Source organism: Leopardus geoffroyi, chromosome B1 (assembly GCF_018350155.1).
Source record: "Leopardus geoffroyi isolate Oge1 chromosome B1, O.geoffroyi_Oge1_pat1.0, whole genome shotgun sequence".
Taxonomy (NCBI): domain Eukaryota; kingdom Metazoa; phylum Chordata; class Mammalia; order Carnivora; family Felidae; genus Leopardus; species Leopardus geoffroyi.
The window spans coordinates 174,048,468-174,067,898 of record NC_059327.1 but is presented as its reverse complement, the minus strand read 5'-3'; the positions used below and the strand labels follow the sequence as shown (position 1 = coordinate 174,067,898).

General features: G+C 41.1%; 1 protein-coding gene across 1 annotated transcript in view; it reads left to right on the top strand.

Moving 5' to 3' along the window:
* PGM2 (phosphoglucomutase 2) overlaps positions 1–19,431 on the top strand; it is a 39,299-nt gene that overhangs the window by 7,207 nt on the left and 12,661 nt on the right. Inside the window, exons 3-12 of the mRNA XM_045474285.1 lie at positions 3,081–3,187; positions 6,880–6,964; positions 9,133–9,216; positions 9,357–9,550; positions 13,505–13,694; positions 14,889–14,986; positions 16,084–16,264; positions 16,353–16,446; positions 17,862–17,991; positions 19,108–19,297. Of these exons, the coding sequence (XP_045330241.1) occupies positions 3,081–3,187; positions 6,880–6,964; positions 9,133–9,216; positions 9,357–9,550; positions 13,505–13,694; positions 14,889–14,986; positions 16,084–16,264; positions 16,353–16,446; positions 17,862–17,991; positions 19,108–19,297 (1,353 nt within the window). The remainder of the gene's footprint in view (positions 1–3,080; positions 3,188–6,879; positions 6,965–9,132; positions 9,217–9,356; positions 9,551–13,504; positions 13,695–14,888; positions 14,987–16,083; positions 16,265–16,352; positions 16,447–17,861; positions 17,992–19,107; positions 19,298–19,431) is intronic.

Here is a 19,431-nt window from a genome sequence, read left to right as displayed (position 1 = left end):
GTAAGGGTATGGACTTATGCCATGGGAACCCTGGCTACAAATTTCTGTAAGCCATAGGGCTCCCTGAGATCTTCTTGGAGGGAAGGCTTAGAATGGAGCGAGCCTGGGAATCCTGTTCTAGTTTATGGTTTGCATGGGATCGTGCCGCTCGGGAAAGTCACCCTCTGCTCTAGGTACCAGGGCTGTATAACTAACCGCCCCAAACATAGCGGTTTTGAACAACAACCACATTTATTTTGCTCACACATCTATAATACAGGTGGAGTTCAGTCGGGACAGCTCATCTCTGCTGGACCTGGCATCCCTTGAGCCAGCTTAGAGGCTGGAATCACCTGAGAGCTCATTCAAGCACACGTGTGCAGTTACTGCTGACTTTTGGCTGAGAGCTAAGCTGGGGCTGGAACGTTCTGTGTGCCCCGGGCTTCCTTACAGTATGGCTTGGAGAGCAGCCAGTGACAGCATCCAGAGAGAGTGTGCACAGGTGGAAACCCTATTGATTTTTATGACCTAGCCTTGAAAGTCACACGAATTCACTCCCATCATGCTCTGTTTGTTAGAACGACTCAAGGCTGTTCCTGTTCAAGGAGAGGGCACATAGATACCCACCTCTCAATGGAGGAATGTCACTGTCCCATTAGAGGAGCACAGGGAATGGGATGTATCCATATGGCTGTCTTTGGAAAGTCCAGTTGGTTACGTCTCCATTAGGCTTAATTGCTAGGGGGTTCTAAGGGATTCAAGATGAACTCAGAGCCTTTTCTCCTACATTCATCTACATCTAGTTTCTGAGTATGATGAAATCTATCCTCAGAAAGGTCTTAGGCCCTGTCTCACACATCGTCTCCCCTAGGGGAATTGGCCCCTTCTGAGAGGAGACCTTGTGATTGTTAAGAATCCCACAAAACTGAAATGAGGAGATCCTTTAAAGGTCCGCTGATTCAACCAGCCACCCCTTGTGATAATTTCTTCTACAGTCCCCACCACTTTGACCTGATTATCCAGCCTACTCTGGAACATTTATAATGGGAGACAAGGATGTTTAAATGTACGACAATTTTATGACATCAGCAGGTACGTTTTTAAAGTCTTAGGAGTGGTTTCAAAATCAGAGAAAGAGGATTCCCAGGACAAACCACTCATAGTTTGAGATTTTGAAAGCGTACAGAATTCCTTTATTATGTCCTTTGATAACATTTCAATTCTGAAAACCTCCCTGATCCCACACTGAGTCCTCTCTAGAATAAACTTTCCCTCTTCCCTTAGCCATTTTCTCGAATCCTTAGTCTCAGCTGGCCCCAGTGTTTTTTGTTTTTTGTTTTTTAAATATTTGTTTATTTTTGGGAGAGTGCAAGCGGGGGAGGGGCAAGGAGAGGAAGACAGAGGATCCGAAGTGGGTTCTGCACTGATAGACTGACAGCATCGAGCCCAATGTGGGGCTTCAACTCATGAACCCAGGAGATCGTGACCAGAGCTGAAGTCAGACACTCACCTGACTGAGTCACCCAGCTGCCCCAGCCTCAGAGTTTTTTTTTATTTATTTTTTTTTTGGGGGGGACAGAGAGAGACAGAGCATGAAGGGGGGAGGGGCAGAGAGAGAGGGAGACACAGAATCGGAAACAGGCTCCAGGCTCCGAGCCATCAGCCCAGAGCCCGACGCGGGGCTCGAACTCACGGACCGCGAGATCGTGACCTGGCTGAAGTCGGGCGCTTAACCGACTGCGCCACCCAGGCGCCCCAGAGTTTTTTTTAAAGAAGTTTGGTGCTGTGAGGGTTCTGGGCTTACACTGAGTGCTTTTTGTGCCCTTAAACACTGGGGCCATAGGACAGGGGTTGAGTGGGGCTGGGGAGAGGGTGCTGTCACTCAGAAGCCTTAGAAGCATCTGAGTACCTTCTGGAAAACCCACAAAACCAACGTACATGTGTCCTTATTTCCTATATCACTCAAACTCAGAAGATCAGCCCAACACAATATTTTGGGGGAAAACTGAAGGTATTCTCAATTGGCACTGCTCTGGCCACAAAACTGTGAAGTATCTCCCCTACCAAAAATAAGTTATATTTATTTTTAAAAGACTTCCTTCAAGGGAGGGGACCAAAAAAAAAGACTTCCTGCAGTCGAAGTGAAATAAGTAATATTCTTACCCAATCAGCCAGAGTTCTATTTGTTCTGTAATAAAACCTGTTTTGTCCAGTGATATAAACCTATTGAGTTCAAAGTTCACTGTTTTCTAATCTTTCATATTTCAGATCGATGTGAGGTTATTGCACACACTGAGATACAGGAATTGCATGTTCCGTGAATTGTAAGCAGATGATGATAGCCCAAACTCTGCACAATTTTTATGTGTATGATTGGCTATGCCATGCAATTAGACTGATAAGGCCTCCATAAAAGTTTGGCTTGCTAGAAAACAAGATCACAAGTAGAACAGGTTTAGACCAGATGATTGCCAAAAGCTTATAAAGCATATTAAGTTTCTTTGACCTTCTGATGTTACCGAGCAGGCTGAAACGTCTGAAACACCTCCCTGTCCCCAGACATTTTAGAACTAGTGTAAAGGAAAGAATATAGACTTTAAAGGAAAATAATAAAAATAATGTTCATAACAGCAAACACATAGTGCTTACTTGGTGTTGGATTGTCAGCACTTAGCATATTAATTCAATCCTTAAAACAGCCCTTTGGGGTAGGTACTGTTGTTTTCCTAGAAAACAGAACAGGAAACTGAGGCACCAAGCGATTAAGGGATTTGTCATTTGCTCATAGGTGGCAGAGTGGAGTATGAAGCCCACAGATGCTGTGTGTTTTGAACCTCTGCACAATCCTGCCTGCAACTAGACCCAGGCAGAAATCCAGGCTCTGCTATTCATGTGTCTGCTATTCATGGCTCCGGCAAGCCTCCCTGAGCCTTAACTTTCCCATCCATAAAATGGGATTCCTTGGCAAAACTGATCTGGGGGTTACCAATAATAGATACTAAGTATCTAGCACAGTACCTGATACATATAGTTAGACAATAACTGAAGCTGTTAGTTTCTTATTGTTCAGTGTGTTTCATTATCCATGGGATATTTTTTAGGGATTTTGCAGATACCTGGAAAAACAATTCAGTGACCTGAAGCAAAGAGGTGTTGTGATTAGCTTCGATGCTCGAGCTCATCCACCAAGTGGAGGCAACAGCAGAAGGTATTTAAGGATATTGAAGAAACCTTTTTTTGTAGTGTATTTGGTGGGTTTGTTTTTAATCACTTTACATTCATTTGTCAGCTACATGGCTAAACTATAAAAAGGAGTCCGTTCTGCCTTGCAACTTTAAGAATTCTGGTTTTTCATTTAAGGGAATGAAATTATTTAGACAATTTAGAAGTTAATATGTATCTAAATGAAAGACATTTGGCAACATTATTTCTCCCTCTTGCTTTCTTCCTCTTATGTCATTTTTTTCCTCCACTATTCATAAGCCACAGGAGCTTCTTCCCATTCTTGAACACCTGCTTTAAGCTGCATTCTTATATTGTTTCCAAACCACTGGGACCCTCTTGTAGCCAAAGGCAGATGATGATGGTGATGAGGGGAATAGCAGTTATTTGAGTGCTGAATATGAACTAGGCCCTCAGGTGTTTACTCATTTCATTGTCACAACAGCCTATAAAGTGTACTTTTATCTCTGTGCTCTGAGATCATGACGTGAGAGAAGGAGCCACAATTTCAGTGTAACAAAGCTGACACCAGCGGTCAGCAAACTTTACTTCTAAAAGGTCAGTAGTAAACGTTTTACATACTGTGGACTGCACAGTCTGTCACAACTACTCTACTCTGGCGTGGAGCACAAGCACAGACATAGGTTATACATGCTGAGTGGGCATGGTGGTGTTCCAATAAAACTTCATTTACAAAATGGGCTGCAGATTGCCAACCGCTGCTCTCGACTCCCTTTTTTACTTGAACACTTCCCCTATTGTGATGAATTTTTTTGTCACTCCAGAGTAAGAGTATTAGTAGTTTCTGAGGTTGGAAGAACATACAAATATTTAATATTGATGAAAAGTCTCCATAACTTTAGATAGTGCAGGATGAGTTCATAAAGTCCTAATCTTTGCCCATCAGGAGTTTCTAATCTAAGAGAGAAGCATTGACGGGAACCAATGTGCAGCTTCGAGGAGGGGAGCATAGCCAGGGCATAAGATTAGATGACACCAGCCACCAGACTGAACTCAGAATGACGTAAGATTTTTGCTTTTAAGCTGCAGGCTCAAAAATGTGTTTTTTGTCAACAAAGCAAGAGAGAAACTCTAGCCCTGTGTTTGTAAGAGAGTGATGTAGTATCAGCCAGAATATCAGTTTGTCAGTTTCCACTTCGTGAATTTACAGTTAGAATTAGGGCATAAGCATGCGCTTTCCTGGCCCCAGGGGCAGGTTACATCCTCCAGCCAGAGCGCACCCAGTGCACGTATGTGGCCAACGGTGCCTGTTTAGCTTCTGAAATTGCTTCATTTTAGGCTGACTATCCTGCTTCTGGTTGATATATCCTTCAAACATGTTCACGTTATCAGTGAAGTTACAGATATCTCTTGCTCTGGCCTTGGAGCCATATCATTTCCTTGAAGTGACTGCCATATGAGTTTATGGTTCACGTCTCAGTGTTTGATGGGATGGAGTGGAGCTCAGGGTCGCTCTCGATCACCTACAACATGCAAGATGTTTAGAACTTGTAGCATAAATATTAAACCAATACCTGGTAAAACCTTCATGATGAGTAAATGGAAACTTCTTAAAGAGCTAGAAATGATTGGTCTCAGAATTTTATGTAAGGAACTGTTTATTTATTCTTTAATCTTCCAATTTTAAATATCTGGTGGGAAACATAAACAGTAGCTGTCAAGCATATGCAGAGAACACATTGGATCTCTCTTGTGCAGATCTGTAACTTAGTTTGTATATGTAACGTATATGCTGAGTGTCTCCCTTGCTCCTTTTAAGTCAGTGCCTTTAAAAGCAGCCAGAACACATGATAAACATGTCAAGTCACTTCAATTCTAATAAATGAAGTTTAGACTTAATTCAGATTTTTATTAATATTGTTTTTGCTGAGTTTTATTTTTTATGAGTCTCCTTGTATGGAGCCTTTTTTTTTTTTTTTTAACTGTCAAAACCATTTTTGTGTTTCTGTGGATCCTAAGAATTTTAACACTTGAGTTGTTAAAGCACAGAGATCTCTTTGTGCCCACCCAGCTCCAAGAAGAGTGTTGGATAAGGCTGGTCCTCAAGAAATACTTGGGGAGAGAATGAATATATATCTGGTTGCTTAATCCTGTAATGGTATAATGTAGTTCATTGGAAGAAAACTGCTCAGTTATTGTGATAAAATATTTCACCGCAAGCTGGAAGAAAGATTCAATGCCCAGTTCTGTGTCCTGCCCTAGGCTAGCCACCATGGAAGATGAGAAAAATGTCAGTGTCCAAGATTTAAATCTTCTTTTACCCTCTTGCACTGTTGGTGGGAATGCAAACTGGTTCAGGCACTCAGGAAAACAGTGTGGAGGTTCCTCAAGAAGTTAAAAATAGTACTACCCTGTGATCCAGCAATAGCACTACTAGGAATTTATCCAAATAGCCAGGAGTGCTAATGCATGGGGACACATGTACCCCAATGTTTACAGCAGCACTTTCAACAATAGCCAAATTATGGAAAGAGCCTAAATGTCCATCAACTGATGAATGGATAAAGAAGATGTGGTTCATATATACAATGGAATACTACTTGGCAATGAGAAAGAATGAAATCCTGCCATTTGCAGCAATGTGGTTGGAACTGGAGGGTATTATGCTAAGTGAAATAAGGCAGTCAGAGAAAGACAGATATCATATGTTTTCACTCATATGTGGAATTTGAGAAACTTAACAGAAGACCATGGGGGAAGGGAAGGGGAAAAGTAGTTACAGAGAGGGAGGGAGGCAAACCGTAAGAGTCTCTTAAATACAGAAAACAAACTGAGGGTTGATTGGGGGGGGGGTAGGGAGAGGGGAAAATGGGTGATGGGCATTGAGGAGGACACTTGTTGGGATGAGCACTGGGTGTTGTATGTAAGCGATCAATCATGGGAATCTACCCCCAAAACCAAGAGCACACTATATATACTGTATGTAAGCCAACTTGACAATAAATTATATTAAAAATAAAAAATTAAATAAATAAAAAATAAATTAAAAATGAATCTTTTCTTAAACGACTGAATGGAGCCAAGATGTATATATGCCATATATATATGTGTGTATACACACACACACACACACACACACACATCACATGCACACTCACATATATATGTCAATATGCCTTACGTTTTATGAGAACATCTAATCAAATGCTAGTCTGTGTAGCTCATGCTGGATTGTGATAACTTCAGACTGGGATTTCTCAGCCTCTGCGCTGTTGACATGTGACTTCATACTGGGTTGGATAATTCTTTGTTGGGGACTGCTGTGTGCATTATAGGATGTGCAGCAACATCCCTGGCCTCTAGCCTGCTGGTAGCACGTACCCCAGTCCCCAGTGACAATCAAAAATGTCTCAGACACTGCAGACGTCCCACGGGGGCAGAATTGCCCTCTGCTGGGCTCAGCCCTGGCTTAGCTGCTGTGTGGCCGTTGGACGTGGGATGACTTCTCTGGCTTTCCTTGGCCTTAGTCCCATGTCTGTCAAACAAAAGGGTGGAACGAGACGACTCCTAAGATTCCTCCAGCTTGAATGTTCTATGCCAATGGAAATATAACAAATGGACCTAAAGAAGAGGGCGGGCATTCATTTCCTGCTTCACTGTCATGCACAGTCCTGACAGCCCTGTTCTCCTTTCTCCCCCATCACACTGCATTTCCAGATTTGCCCGACTTGCTGCAACCATATTTGTTACCCAAGGGATTCCTGTGTACCTCTTTTCGGATATAACCCCAACCCCCTTTGTGGTAAGTATCCCTTTTGTTTATAATTTTCTATCACGGGGTCAGGGATGGGACATGGCTGCATTTTAGTCTTTGGGCTTTGGGTATTTATAAATTTTTTTTTTCAACGTTTATTCATTTTTGGGACAGAGAGAGACAGAGCATGAACGGGGGAGGGGCAGCGAGAGAGGGAGACACAGAATCGGAAACAGGCTCCAGGCTCTGAGCCATCAGCCCAGAGCCTGACGCGGGGCTCGAACTCACGGACCGCGAGATCGTGACCTGGCTGAAGTCGGACGCTTAACCGACTGCGCCACCCAGGCGCCCCTGGGCTTTGGGTATTTATGTGACAGAAGAGCCCCTTGGCATTTATCAGACATTCTCTCATCTCTCTGGATATGTTTTCCCACATTCTAGTAATACTTGTATGGTGTTCAACTTTCAGTATGTCAGAATTGATTTTTTTTTCTTTTTTTTAAATTTTTATTATTATTTTTTTATTTTTTAACATTTTATTTATTTTTGAGAGAGAGAGACAGAGTATGAGGAGGTGGAGAGCAGAGAGAGAGGGAGACATAGAATCCGAAGAAGGCTCCAGGCTCTGTGCTGTCAACACAGAGCCCAATGCTGGGCTCAAACTTGTGGGCCGCAAGATCCTGACTTGAGCTGAAGTCGGACGCTTAGCCAGCTGAGCCACCCAGGTGCCCCAGAACTGATTTTTTTCTAAGTGCGGTTTTCCTTTAGTTACCATTAAAAGGATACTTTAGCTAGTTAGCAAAATATTTTGTTGGTCATCTGTGTTTTCATTTGATTTGTAGTTCTTTTTCTCACTGGCACAATGTCTTGGGTCCCAAAAGAAATGTCTTGGGTCTAAATCTGAATTTACCTCAAACTGTGCCTTACCCCGAATATTTTTGACAAGTTGATGCGCCAACTTTTTATACAAATGTTTCGTTCTAAACGCTATTCATGACCAGGACAAGAAGCATGCTTGGCATATTTTAGTAAGATTTTATATATATATATATATAAAATATTTACATATATATAAAATCCTTAATATAGCAGAACCTAAAGAAAAAGACAATAGGGACTATGACAACTGTTGTTTTTAAGTAGCTAGAACTTTTAGGAACAGGGCCAGATGCTGAGAATATGCATTTTCAGAAATTAAGCCAACAACATGCTTAGAATGCAGTTATTTACATGGAGTGGAGAAGAGAACGTATAAATACAGAAGGCAGCCCCACAGTGTGGTGCTTCCTGTCTCTAGTGAGCTGACAGGTAGGTGCATCACCTCCCAGATTGTAAATAAGCCAATTCACACGCAATGTCCCATGCAAACGTAGCTCAGATTTCATGGTTTGATGGAAAGATTGCAGTGTGTTCAAGCATCCTTGGGCTTCTGTACTATGTAAGTGTTAACTGTCATGATTTTTATATCAGACACGAATCATAGGAGTGTGTCGTGATCATTTCCCCATGCTGTAGAGTGGTTCTCCTTTTTTCTTTGCTTCGGGGATGCTAAATAACTCCTAAAGGGACAAATGACCACAGAGATGCTTGCTGGGAGGCTGGAGGGGGGCAGACGGTTAGAATCTCCGGTTGCCTGTGTGTAGGAAGTCTCAAAAGCAATATCACAGGGAGGCTAAGCCAGCCCCTCTCCCCATTTGGAGAAGTAGTCTTGTAAAGGTGGGGGGCTGAGTAGAAATATAAGAGAAGGATTTCTAACCCTGGAGTAGGACATAAGTGAGCAAGCTACGGGAGCAGTCTCCATTTCTTCATTTCCCTCCACCGTTTCCTAAAAGCAAATGGGAAAGAAGAGAAAGCCATTGGAGGGGAGAAACTGAATCCAGACGCTTCTGTCCCAAGCAGAAGGCTTAAAAGAATGTGAAATGAAAGATTAGACCTTTTTGTTTGAACAGTTGTCTCGCTCTACCAAGTGGAAGACAGAATGAGAAGAAGGCACCTAGGAAAATCCCCACGTGCCTTGTTAGGGTGCACATCCTAGAGTTTTGAGCCGTGAGTTGGCGCTAAGAGAAATGCAAGTATACTTGGGTGTGGCACAAAAATATTGAATGATGCGTTATTTATGTTTATTAAAGGAAACATTGATACAAATAATATACAATAAACACACTAAGTATATCCTGTTCTTTGTTTGAAACGGTTCTTTTTTCCTGCCTGCACAGCCCTACACAGTGCTGCATCTGAAACTCTGTGCTGGAATCATGATAACTGCCTCCCATAACCCAAAGCAAGATAATGGTTACAAGGTATTCATTCTGGTTTTTTTTTTTTTTTTCTCTCCACACCTGTATCCTTCTATGCGCATCCTATACCTTTACGGTATAGGTAACAGAGGCTTTATTTCCATTGACCCTAAGCCATCTGGATATGTTCCTACATCCTCCAGGTCTACTGGGACAATGGAGCTCAGATCACCTCTCCTCATGACAAAGGGATTTCTCAAGCTATTGAAGAAAATCTAGAGCCATGGCCTCAAGCTTGGGATGATTCTTTACTTAATGGCAGTCCACTGCTTCATGACCCAAGTGCTTCCATCAATAAGAGCTACTTTGAAGACCTGAAAAAATACTGTTTTCACAGGTAAATGGATTGTAAATTCACCTCAAGTGAGTTGAAATTTGTGATTCAGCCAAGTTCTATCAGTTTTCATGAATTTTTTCTCTTCACTCGGTATATCTTCTGTAGCTGTATCTGGTTTTAGAGGCCGTAGGTCAGGGGTTGGGCATTTTTCTTGAAAGGACAGAAAATAAATTTTGTTGGCTCTGTGAGCCATTGTATTATTACAGCTACCCAACTGTTGTGGTGGTAGGAAAGCAGCTATAGATGAAACACGAGTGAATGACAACAAACATAGCTCGGTTAAAAAAAAAAAAATTATTTACAAAAGCAGGTGGCTGACATATTGGCCGTACTTCGGTGACCTCTGTGGTAGAATCATAGATACATATATATATACATACATCTACACACACGTGTATATATGCATGTGAGTGTGTGTAGATGTATGTAAAAAAAAAACAAAACTAGCTGAAACATGGCAAAAGGAAACACTGATGTTTTGTATCTTTCCAGAAATTTTCTGTGCATATGCTAGCATATTGTATGTGTAGTGTGTTTCAAAACCATAAACAGGAATATAGCGTGCATGTAGTTTGTTCCGTGCCTTTCTCCCCCCAGTTAGTCATGGATACCTTCTGTGTCAGCCCCTACTAGTCCTGACTCCTCTGCTGTACGGGATGCTGTACACATTGATTTAACCCGGTGGCTCAGAGACTTGATACGTACAGTTAGGTAAGAAGCAGACCAGCTGAGTAACCGTGTGGTCCTTCTGTAGCATGCTGTGGGTCCCACCACTGCTGACTGTCCTCCAGCAAGAAAGCACTGGTTTTAAAGAAGCATAATTTCTAGACCGTCTCTAATATTGTATTTGTTGGACCACTGGGACCAGTTGCAGCTGAAGGGAGTGGCCCTACAGGCTGGGTGTTAGCATGTGCAAATGGAAGTCCAGAGCGGCCAGATCGCCTGATTTGTTCTCCGTAAGAGAAATGAGAAACCTAAATTTTCCATGTGAAATCTCCTCATTTTTAAATATTGGCGACCATTTTGCAAATGGCGTGTTCGAGGGTAAGGGTCTTGAGTTGTATGCTACTCAGAGCACTGGCGGCAGGCAGCACGCCTCGGCACAGTTCCTGGAGAACCTGTGTGTGCGCACCTGTGCGTGTGCGTCATAGGAGACATTTCTGGCATCAGCGTTGTACGTGCATTTACAAAGTTGGCAATGATTAATAAATTGCTCTCCAGAAATGTTATTCTAGCGGACACTCCCACCAACGTCATCATAACAATATCAAATATAATGATGGAACATATCGAGTATATCTTAGCAGTGTATGATCCACACATCTTACCCATACTGAGTATTATCAAATTTCTTATTCTGCTAGATGGAAGGAGGGTCTGGGGGCGCCTGGGTGACTCAGTTAAGCGTCCAACTCTTGATTTTGGCTCAGGCCAGGATCTCCTGGTCCTGAGAGCCTGCCGGGAGTCGGGCTCTGTGCCCTCTGCACCGGCATGGAGCCTACTTGACAGTCTTTCTCTCTCTCCCTCTGCCCCTCCCCCACTTGCACTTGCGCTCCTGCTCTGTCTCTTAAAAAAAAAAAAAAAAAAAAAAAAGTAATATTGTATTTGGATTCTTTAAGTATGAATAAACTATTTTTTCATATTCATTTAGCCTATATTTTTCTATATATTTATTCATTTTTTGCATCTGTGAAACCTCTTTGCTTACATAGAAAACTAGTCTTCATTTATTTCAAATATTGTTTTCCATTCTGCTCTTGTTACCTTTGGACTTTTTTATTGAAACTTTTGGATGAAATCTTATAAAAAATTGATTAAAAAGTTGACTTTTTAATTTATGAGTTCTGAGTTTTATGTCAGATTTAAGACTTTCTCTACACCAAGATTATTTTTAAAAATCCCCCTTTTTTCCCTGGGACTTGCATATTTACATTTTATAATGTTTAAATCTTTTCTTTCACTGGTGATTTTTATTTTATTTTATTTTTTTAATTTTTTTTTTCAACGTTTATTTATTTTTGGGACAGAGAGAGACAGAGCATGAATGGGGGAGGGGCAGAGAGAGAGAGGGAGACACAGAATCGGAAACAGGCTCCAGGCTCTGAGCCATCAGCCCAGAGCCCGACGCGGGGCTCGAACTCACGGACCGCGAGATCGTGACCTGGCTGAAGTCGGACACTTAACCGACTGCGCCACCCAGGCGCCCCTCACTGGTGATTTTTAATTGTGCCTGAGACACAAAATAAGAAAGCAGATTGGGGCTTTTTTTTTTTTTTTTTTTAAGTTTTGTGGTTATATCAATGCATTAAATTGAAGAATCTGTCTTTTTTAATTGGAACTGTCTCTTTTAATTGGAAATATCACCTTTATCAAATAATTTCTTTTTTTTCTTTTGAAGTTTATTTATTTATTTGAGAGAGAAAGAGGGCATACCAGTGGGGGAGGGCCAGAGAGAGGAAGAGAGAGAACCCCAAGCAGGCCCTGCACTCTCAGCACGGAGCCTGACATGAGGCTTGAACTCACGAACCTTGAGATCATGACATGAGCTGAAATCAAGAGTTTGATGCTTAACCGACTGAGATACCCAGGCACCCCTATGAAATAATTTCTAACAAAAATTGAGTGCTTATATAGATAACTTCTATAGGACTTTCACTTGTGCTAATTAATTTAATCTCATTTTAATCCTCACAGTAATGCTGAGGGTAGGTTCAGGTGTATTATCATTTTATAGATGAAAAACTTGTGACACAGAGAGGTTAAGTTAATAACCAACAATCACAGAGCTTATAAGTGGCAGAGCTCCTAAATTCAGAGTCTGTCTTCAAAGCATGTTAACGATGAAGCTTCTCATATATATTTTCTATGTCAAATTTGATCTACTTCTGCTCTCTATTCTGTTTTTCTAATCTGCCTTTTTATATCTAGTTCTAAACCCTTCTAATTATGATAGCTTTATAATTCACTTTAATATCTGAGTGATTTTTTTCAGGTTTGTTCTCACTAGTCTTTAGCATATTTATTTTTTTGGATGCATTTTATTTCTTATCTTAAGAGAAGACCTCATGCATTTATTCCCTTTCAAAAGAAATGGACAATAACCTAAGATTCTAGCAGTCAGAGCACTGGAATTTTTCTAAGTCTTATTTTTACCTTTCTATTACCTTTACTTTTGATATTTACTGTTATTCTATTTTAAGTCGCCGGAGCCAGGCAGTTTGACCAATAGGATTGTTACTTGACAAAGAAAAAACATTTTTATACATCCCTATATAAGATGTTCCATCACATTTTGTTAAAAGGGACATTTTGAAAACCATTTTGAAGCTAGTTAAGAGTACTTGGAACTGAGGCCCTAGCACTGCCACAGGTGGGCACCCACGAGCAGCTGAGTCTCTCCTGGAACCTGAGCCCAGAGTTCTTTCTTTAAGACTACTCTAGGTGCAAAAGCTATCGCATAAAACAGACTCTGAAAGTAATCAGATTTACTGGAAATAACTACAGAGTAAAATTTAAGGCATGAATATGTTGGGAGTAGGGTATATATTTGGGAAAGAGTGAGTAAGTTTTACTCTTTTGAAAAACTTTTTAATGTTTCTTTATTTTGAGAGAGAGAGAGAGCACGCACAGGGCAGGGGCAGAGGGAGAGGGAGAGAGAGAATCCCAGGCAGGCTCCATGCCGTCAGCACAGAGCCTGATGCAGGCTATCCCTTAACCCCGTGAGGCCATGACCTGAGTCAAAATCAAGAGTTGGACACTGAACCGTCTGAACCACCCAGGCACCCTGCTTCTTTTTTTAAATGGAATTAGATAGTTGTCTTGTACATCTTTATTACATTGATTTCTTCCTTTCTTAGCAATCTGGTTCCTTAATAGCAAAGTTTCTAGTTTTGCAAGCCATATTTAAATATTTTATCTATATTTTATCCTTTCCCATCATGTGTTTAATCCCAGGAGTGTGAACAGGGAGACCAAGGTGAAGTTTGTGCACACCTCTGTCCACGGCGTGGGTCATGACTTTGTGCAGTCGGCTTTCAAGGCTTTTGACTTTGCTCCTCCTGAGGCTGTTCCTGAACAGAAAGATCCCGATCCTGAGTTCCCAACAGTGAAATACCCGAATCCTGAAGAGGGTAAAGGAGTCTTGGTAACCTAATCTTTTTTGTCCTAAAACTTACCTCTTATATTGAAACTTCTTACTATCAAGTAAAATTATTTTTATGTATTTTTTTTTAGTTTTGTAAAGTTTTATTTATTTAAGAGACAGAGAGAGTGAGTGGGGGGAGGGGGGCAGAGAGAGAGAGAGAGAAAGAGAGAGAGAGGGAGAATCCCCAAACAGGCTCCACGCTGCCAGCACAGAGCCTGACGCAGGACTTGAACTCACAAACCATGAGACCATGACCTGAGCCGAAACCATGAGTGAACACTTAACCAACTGAGCCACCCAGGGCACCCCTTTTTATGTGTTTTCATTGTGCTAAACAAAAAAACCAACTTTATCATGAGAAATATTTATATCTATTAGTCATGCATTTCTTATAGGAACCTTCAAAACACATATCTTAGCATCAGGATGTGAGAGCTGAAATTGAAATGATATTTTAAATTGAATTAATGAAGTTAAAATTTAGTTTACCCTGATTTTTTAATGTTAAAAAGAAACAGTAATGGAATGAATATTTATCACATGATTTTTATTCCCGAATATTTTTATTCTGGAATTTTCCTAATATGAAGCAGAGCTATTTAAATTATGGTTCCTTTAGCCTTTTTTTAAATTTATTTTTTTAACATTTATTCATTTTTGAGGAACAGAGAGAGACAGAGCAAAAGCAGGGGAGGGGCAGGGAGAGGAGGAGACACAGAATACAAAGCAGGCTCCAGGCTCTGAGCTGTCAGCACAGAGCCCAATGTGGGGCTCGAACCTATGAACCATGAGATCATGACCTGAGCTGAAGTCAGATGCTCAACCGACTGAGCCACACTGGCACCCCGCTTGTAGCCTTTTTAAAGGTTAACAGTGATATTCAGCAAATTGGCTTACTTTGGTTTGTTTTGAGGTCGATCACTTGGCAAGGCCTAGAAACACCAGTCCAGCCACACATACGCTATTAAATGTGAGGTGAACCCCACGGGCAGGTGTGGGTTGTGTGTTGATGTTCCCATTATCTGACCTCTGGCTTAGGAAGTAATTCGTGATCAGCCAAGACCAGCTCCAGAAATAAAACTCAGCCTTCGTTTGGGGAAAGTTTTTTTTTTTCCTCAAGAACTGAATGTTTTTAAAGACGGCAATATGCTCAGTTCTTGACTGAAATAATCTTTTCTTTTCCTACTTTTTCAGACCTTATCTTTTGCCTTGGCTGACAAAACCAAGGCCAGAATCATTTTAGCAAACGACCCGGATGCTGATAGACTCGCTGTGGCAGAAAAGCAGGACAGGTACAATTGATTGGGATTACCTATGTAGTAGCAAACATAACGGGTGACATCTTGAGCAGTTAACTGCTCCTGGAAATATTTCCTGTTCATTGTACACATCATCACCTCACGGAACTTCCTGTCACTGAACCTCTAACATACAGTAAAATGCAGTTCTGGGGCCCACACGATGATTGGCGAGCAGAGGGCAGAGTAAACAGCCCAGGGTGTATTTGGAATTGAAATTACTATTTCTCTTCTCTCGTTTCATCGTCAATTTTATAATTAATGACTCAGTTCCTAATGCAGGCAAGTACTTTGTTTAGTGCTGGATTTACAGGTCAGTATTTACTGAAGGGTTTGCTGAAGGAGCTGTACCTTCAAGGAAACGTTGAATTCAGGTCGAGCGGACCAGAGAGGAATAGCACTGGGGTACCCAGTGTTTAAGACAAGTTTGGCCATAGAGTTTGTGCAGAGGAATAGGACGTAAGTGGAGGGGAAAGATGAAAAGCAGGCAGGGTCCAAGCAGTTTTGGAGGTCAAACGGCACACGCGATGTTTTGGGAGCAGCGAGCAAGCAGGTTTAATTCTAATCACTTTCTAGAAAGTTAAGCAAGGTGGTACATGCTAAAACACAAGATGTACTGCTAACCACCCGACTACGGAGAGGAAAATGAATCACACATCTGTTCTGTGTGTCCTGACCATTTTAGTGCAAACTCACTCTTGAGACACACTAGGATATTGACCTCTCAGAACCTCAATACTGACCAGACCGAAAATTGATATTCACACACTATAATCCTGTGGGGGGCAGGGGAGGAAGGGGGCAGCATATTTCTGTCATCTTTAAAGCCAAACCCTTTGACAAAGACAAATAAACGTGTTATGTGTCGTCGCTCTTCAAAGATGGGATGTTGGAGCAAACCGATTGAGACAGAGTAGCTGCTCAGATGTTTGTGGTGAAATGACACTTTTTCGAGCAGTTATTTAAGCAAGAGTGACAAGAACACTCGTATAGAAACCACTTTGGGCCTCGTTTGGCTTAATTGTCCCGTCCCAGTCACTTCGGTGTCTGTCTTAAGATCACAGCAATGCATTGGTTGTTCTTTCTTTCAGCGGTGAATGGAGAGTGTTTTCAGGCAACGAGTTGGGGGCCCTCTTGGGCTGGTGGCTTTTTACTTCTTGGAAAGAAAAGAACCAAGATCACAGTGCCCTCAAAGACATATACATGTTGTCCAGCACGGTCTCCTCCAAAATCTTGCGAGCCATTGCCTTAAAGGAGGGCTTTCACTTTGAGGTAAGGTGTTTCTGGGACTCGCTCTTAAATTTCTTTTGCTCTGTAGGAGGTCTAAGGCATTTCTTTCTCTTTTGGGTTATCCCTTTAGGAAACACTAACTGGCTTTAAGTGGATGGGAAACCGAGCCAGACAGCTAATAGACCAGGGGAAGAATGTCTTATTTGCATTTGAAGAAGCTATCGGTAAGAAGCGATAATAGTGATTGTAGCATTAGTTAATATATAGAGTGCAAATAAATGGGATTTGGATTTGGGTTCAAAAAATTAACAGTAGAACAGGAACACACCGGTGCTCAAAGAGCACTGAACTGTCCTACCCCAAAATTGGCATCTCAGACATGCTTTCAGCTAAAAAGAATATCTCCTTAAAAGCCAAGCCATTAATATAAGAAAGTGAATCCTTTCCCTGGATGACTGAAAACAGTGATGTTCTGCCCATGAATGCTCGTAGCTCAGGAATCATGTATTTGGGGGAGTTGTGGTATTTCCTCAACTGTGGTGTTGATCTCCAGGTCTGATATGGTTCACTCCTGTTCTAAAAATGCTGGGCAGACGTCTGTCCAGAGGAAGAGACAAGGCCTGGTTGTAGGGCTTTCATCAAAGTGACTGTCACCCAAAAGGACAGCCCGAGTCAAGTCAGAATGACTGGGAAACGCTCGCCAGTTTACTTAAGGAAAAAAGGGAGCTAGGTGTAGAAACTTGAAATTCAGATGTTTATGTGAGGGATATTTTAGCTACATGTTTAGTAAAAGCTATTATACCTTATACTTATTATATAAGAAGATTCACCTATTCCCTGCAGCACAGATGCTGACATATTATTTAACAAATTAATAATAGCTCAGCTTTTGCTTTTTCGTCACAAATGTCAGTCTTATCTTTCTATAGCTTTTTATTAAAAAATGTTTTCTTCAAATATTTATTGCATATCAGTTAAGAAATGGATGAACACTGACCTCAGTCTATAGCACTTTGCATCGATCTAGTTAGTAACCACACAAGAGAGCATAGGCTAGGTGTCAAGGTGAAGGATGTAACTCACAAGAACTATTGGAATTCAGAGAAGACAGAAGAAGCATTGACTAGAGCACCTGGAAACTATTTTGTGTGAGCTGAAGGAGTTGGGGCTGGACCTAGGGAATGAACAGTTGATCTAGGAGGGAGAATCTCCTTATAGGTTATTCAACCAGTACATCTTGAAGGCCTGCTATGCACTAGACAGTGGCCTGGATTCTCGAATGTAAAAATGATAAATGAGGGGCGCCTGGGTGGCTTAGTTGTTTAAGTGTCCGACTTCTGCTCAGGTCATGATCTCGTGGTTCATGTTTGAGCCCCGCATCGGACTCTGTGCTGACAGCTCAGAGCCTGGAGCCTGCTTTGGATTCTGTGTCTCCTTCTCTCTCTGCCCCTCCCCCACTCATGCTGTGGTTCTCTCTCTCTGTCCAAATATAAACATTAATTTTTAATTTTTTTTTTTAAAAATGGTAAATGGGAAGCATTCACATGAGATGGGCAAGTTGCATATAGGTGTGTGCGTGTACAGTGTTATAAAGGAACTCACTCGTAAGCATGTGTGTATGACACGTGTTTCTCTGCAGGATATATGTGCTGCCCTTTTGTTCTGGACAAAGATGGGGTCAGTGCTGCTGTCATAAGCGCAGAGTTGGCTAGCTTTCTAGCAACCAAGAATTTGACTTTGTCTCAGCAGCTGAAGGCCATCTATGTTGAGTAAGTGTCTATTAATTCTGTTTAATTGAAGTAATAGTGTTAAATATTTTCTTATGGTTCTACATGTGAGATACTAATATTCTTTCTAATGCTCTTTGGTTGTGAATTCTATTTCTTTTTCTTTTTTTAATGTTTATTTATTTTTGAGAGAGAGAGAGAGAGAGAGAGAGAGAGAGAGAGAGAGAGAGAGAGAGATGGAGTATGAGCAGGGGAAGGGCAGAGAGAGAGAGACACAGAATCCGAAGCAGGCTCCAGGCTCTGAGCTGTCAGCACAGAGCCCCACGCGGGGCTTAAACTCACAAACCGTGAGATCATGACCTGAGCTAAAGTCGGACACTTAACCGACTGAGCCACCCACGCGCCCCATGAATTCTATTTCTTATGAAAACTAAAGAGTCATCTTTTCTTTTGATACTTAACCATGTAATGGTAATTATCATTCATGATTGCACGCATCCTTAACAAATGAGGGCATCAGTTGCAGAAATAGCTAATTGAAGAATGTGATTTTAAGTATGTGATGTCAAAAAAGATTAAAGGTGTTCATGAAATCTCTATTAAGTTTTTAGAGCAATGACCCAGGTCTGCCTTTATAAAGTGCAAAAGCAGCCCGTGGCAACACGTTGCAGTAAGACTCTTACTTACAAATACAGGCTAAAGGCCAGGCAGCAGTTAGGCAATCCCCAGGGTCAATTGTTGTTCCTCTTTTTTATGCTAAATTATTCCTTTGAAGGTACTCATGGCTATTTGTTTCATTTGGTTTAAAATATACCGGTTGACAAATGTACACTGTGTGGAATTATGCGTTCCTCATTTTGCATATTTGTATTTCCTTAACTGAGATATAACTGACGTTAGTTTCAGGTATGCAATATAGTGTTTCAATATTTGTATATATTACAAACTGATCATCACAGTACATCTAGTTAACAGTCGCACCACACGTAATTACAAATATTTCTTCTTATGATGAGAACTTGTAAGATCTATGCTCTTAGCAACTTTCAAACATATAGTGTAATATTATTAAATATAATCACCATGCTGTATTTTACTTATTTTATTCTAATAAATTTTTTATTTAATTTCTAAAATGATTTGTGTTTGTTTCCATAGGTATGGCTACCATATTACCAAAGCTTCATATTTTATTTGCCATGATCAAGGCACCATTAAACAATTATTTGAAAACCTTAGAAACTATGATGGGAAGAATAATTATCCAAAAACTTGTGGCAGATTTGCAATTTCTGGTATTAGAGACCTTACAACCGGCTATGATGATAGCCAACCTGATAAAAAAGCTGTAAGTAATATCTTTTATCAGTTAAACACTTCTCTATTTACCTTCTATTACACTTGGCATAGTTTGACTTATTTAATCATGGAGTTAATTGAAGCTGATTTTAGGCATCCAGGCATTATTATAAATAAGCTATC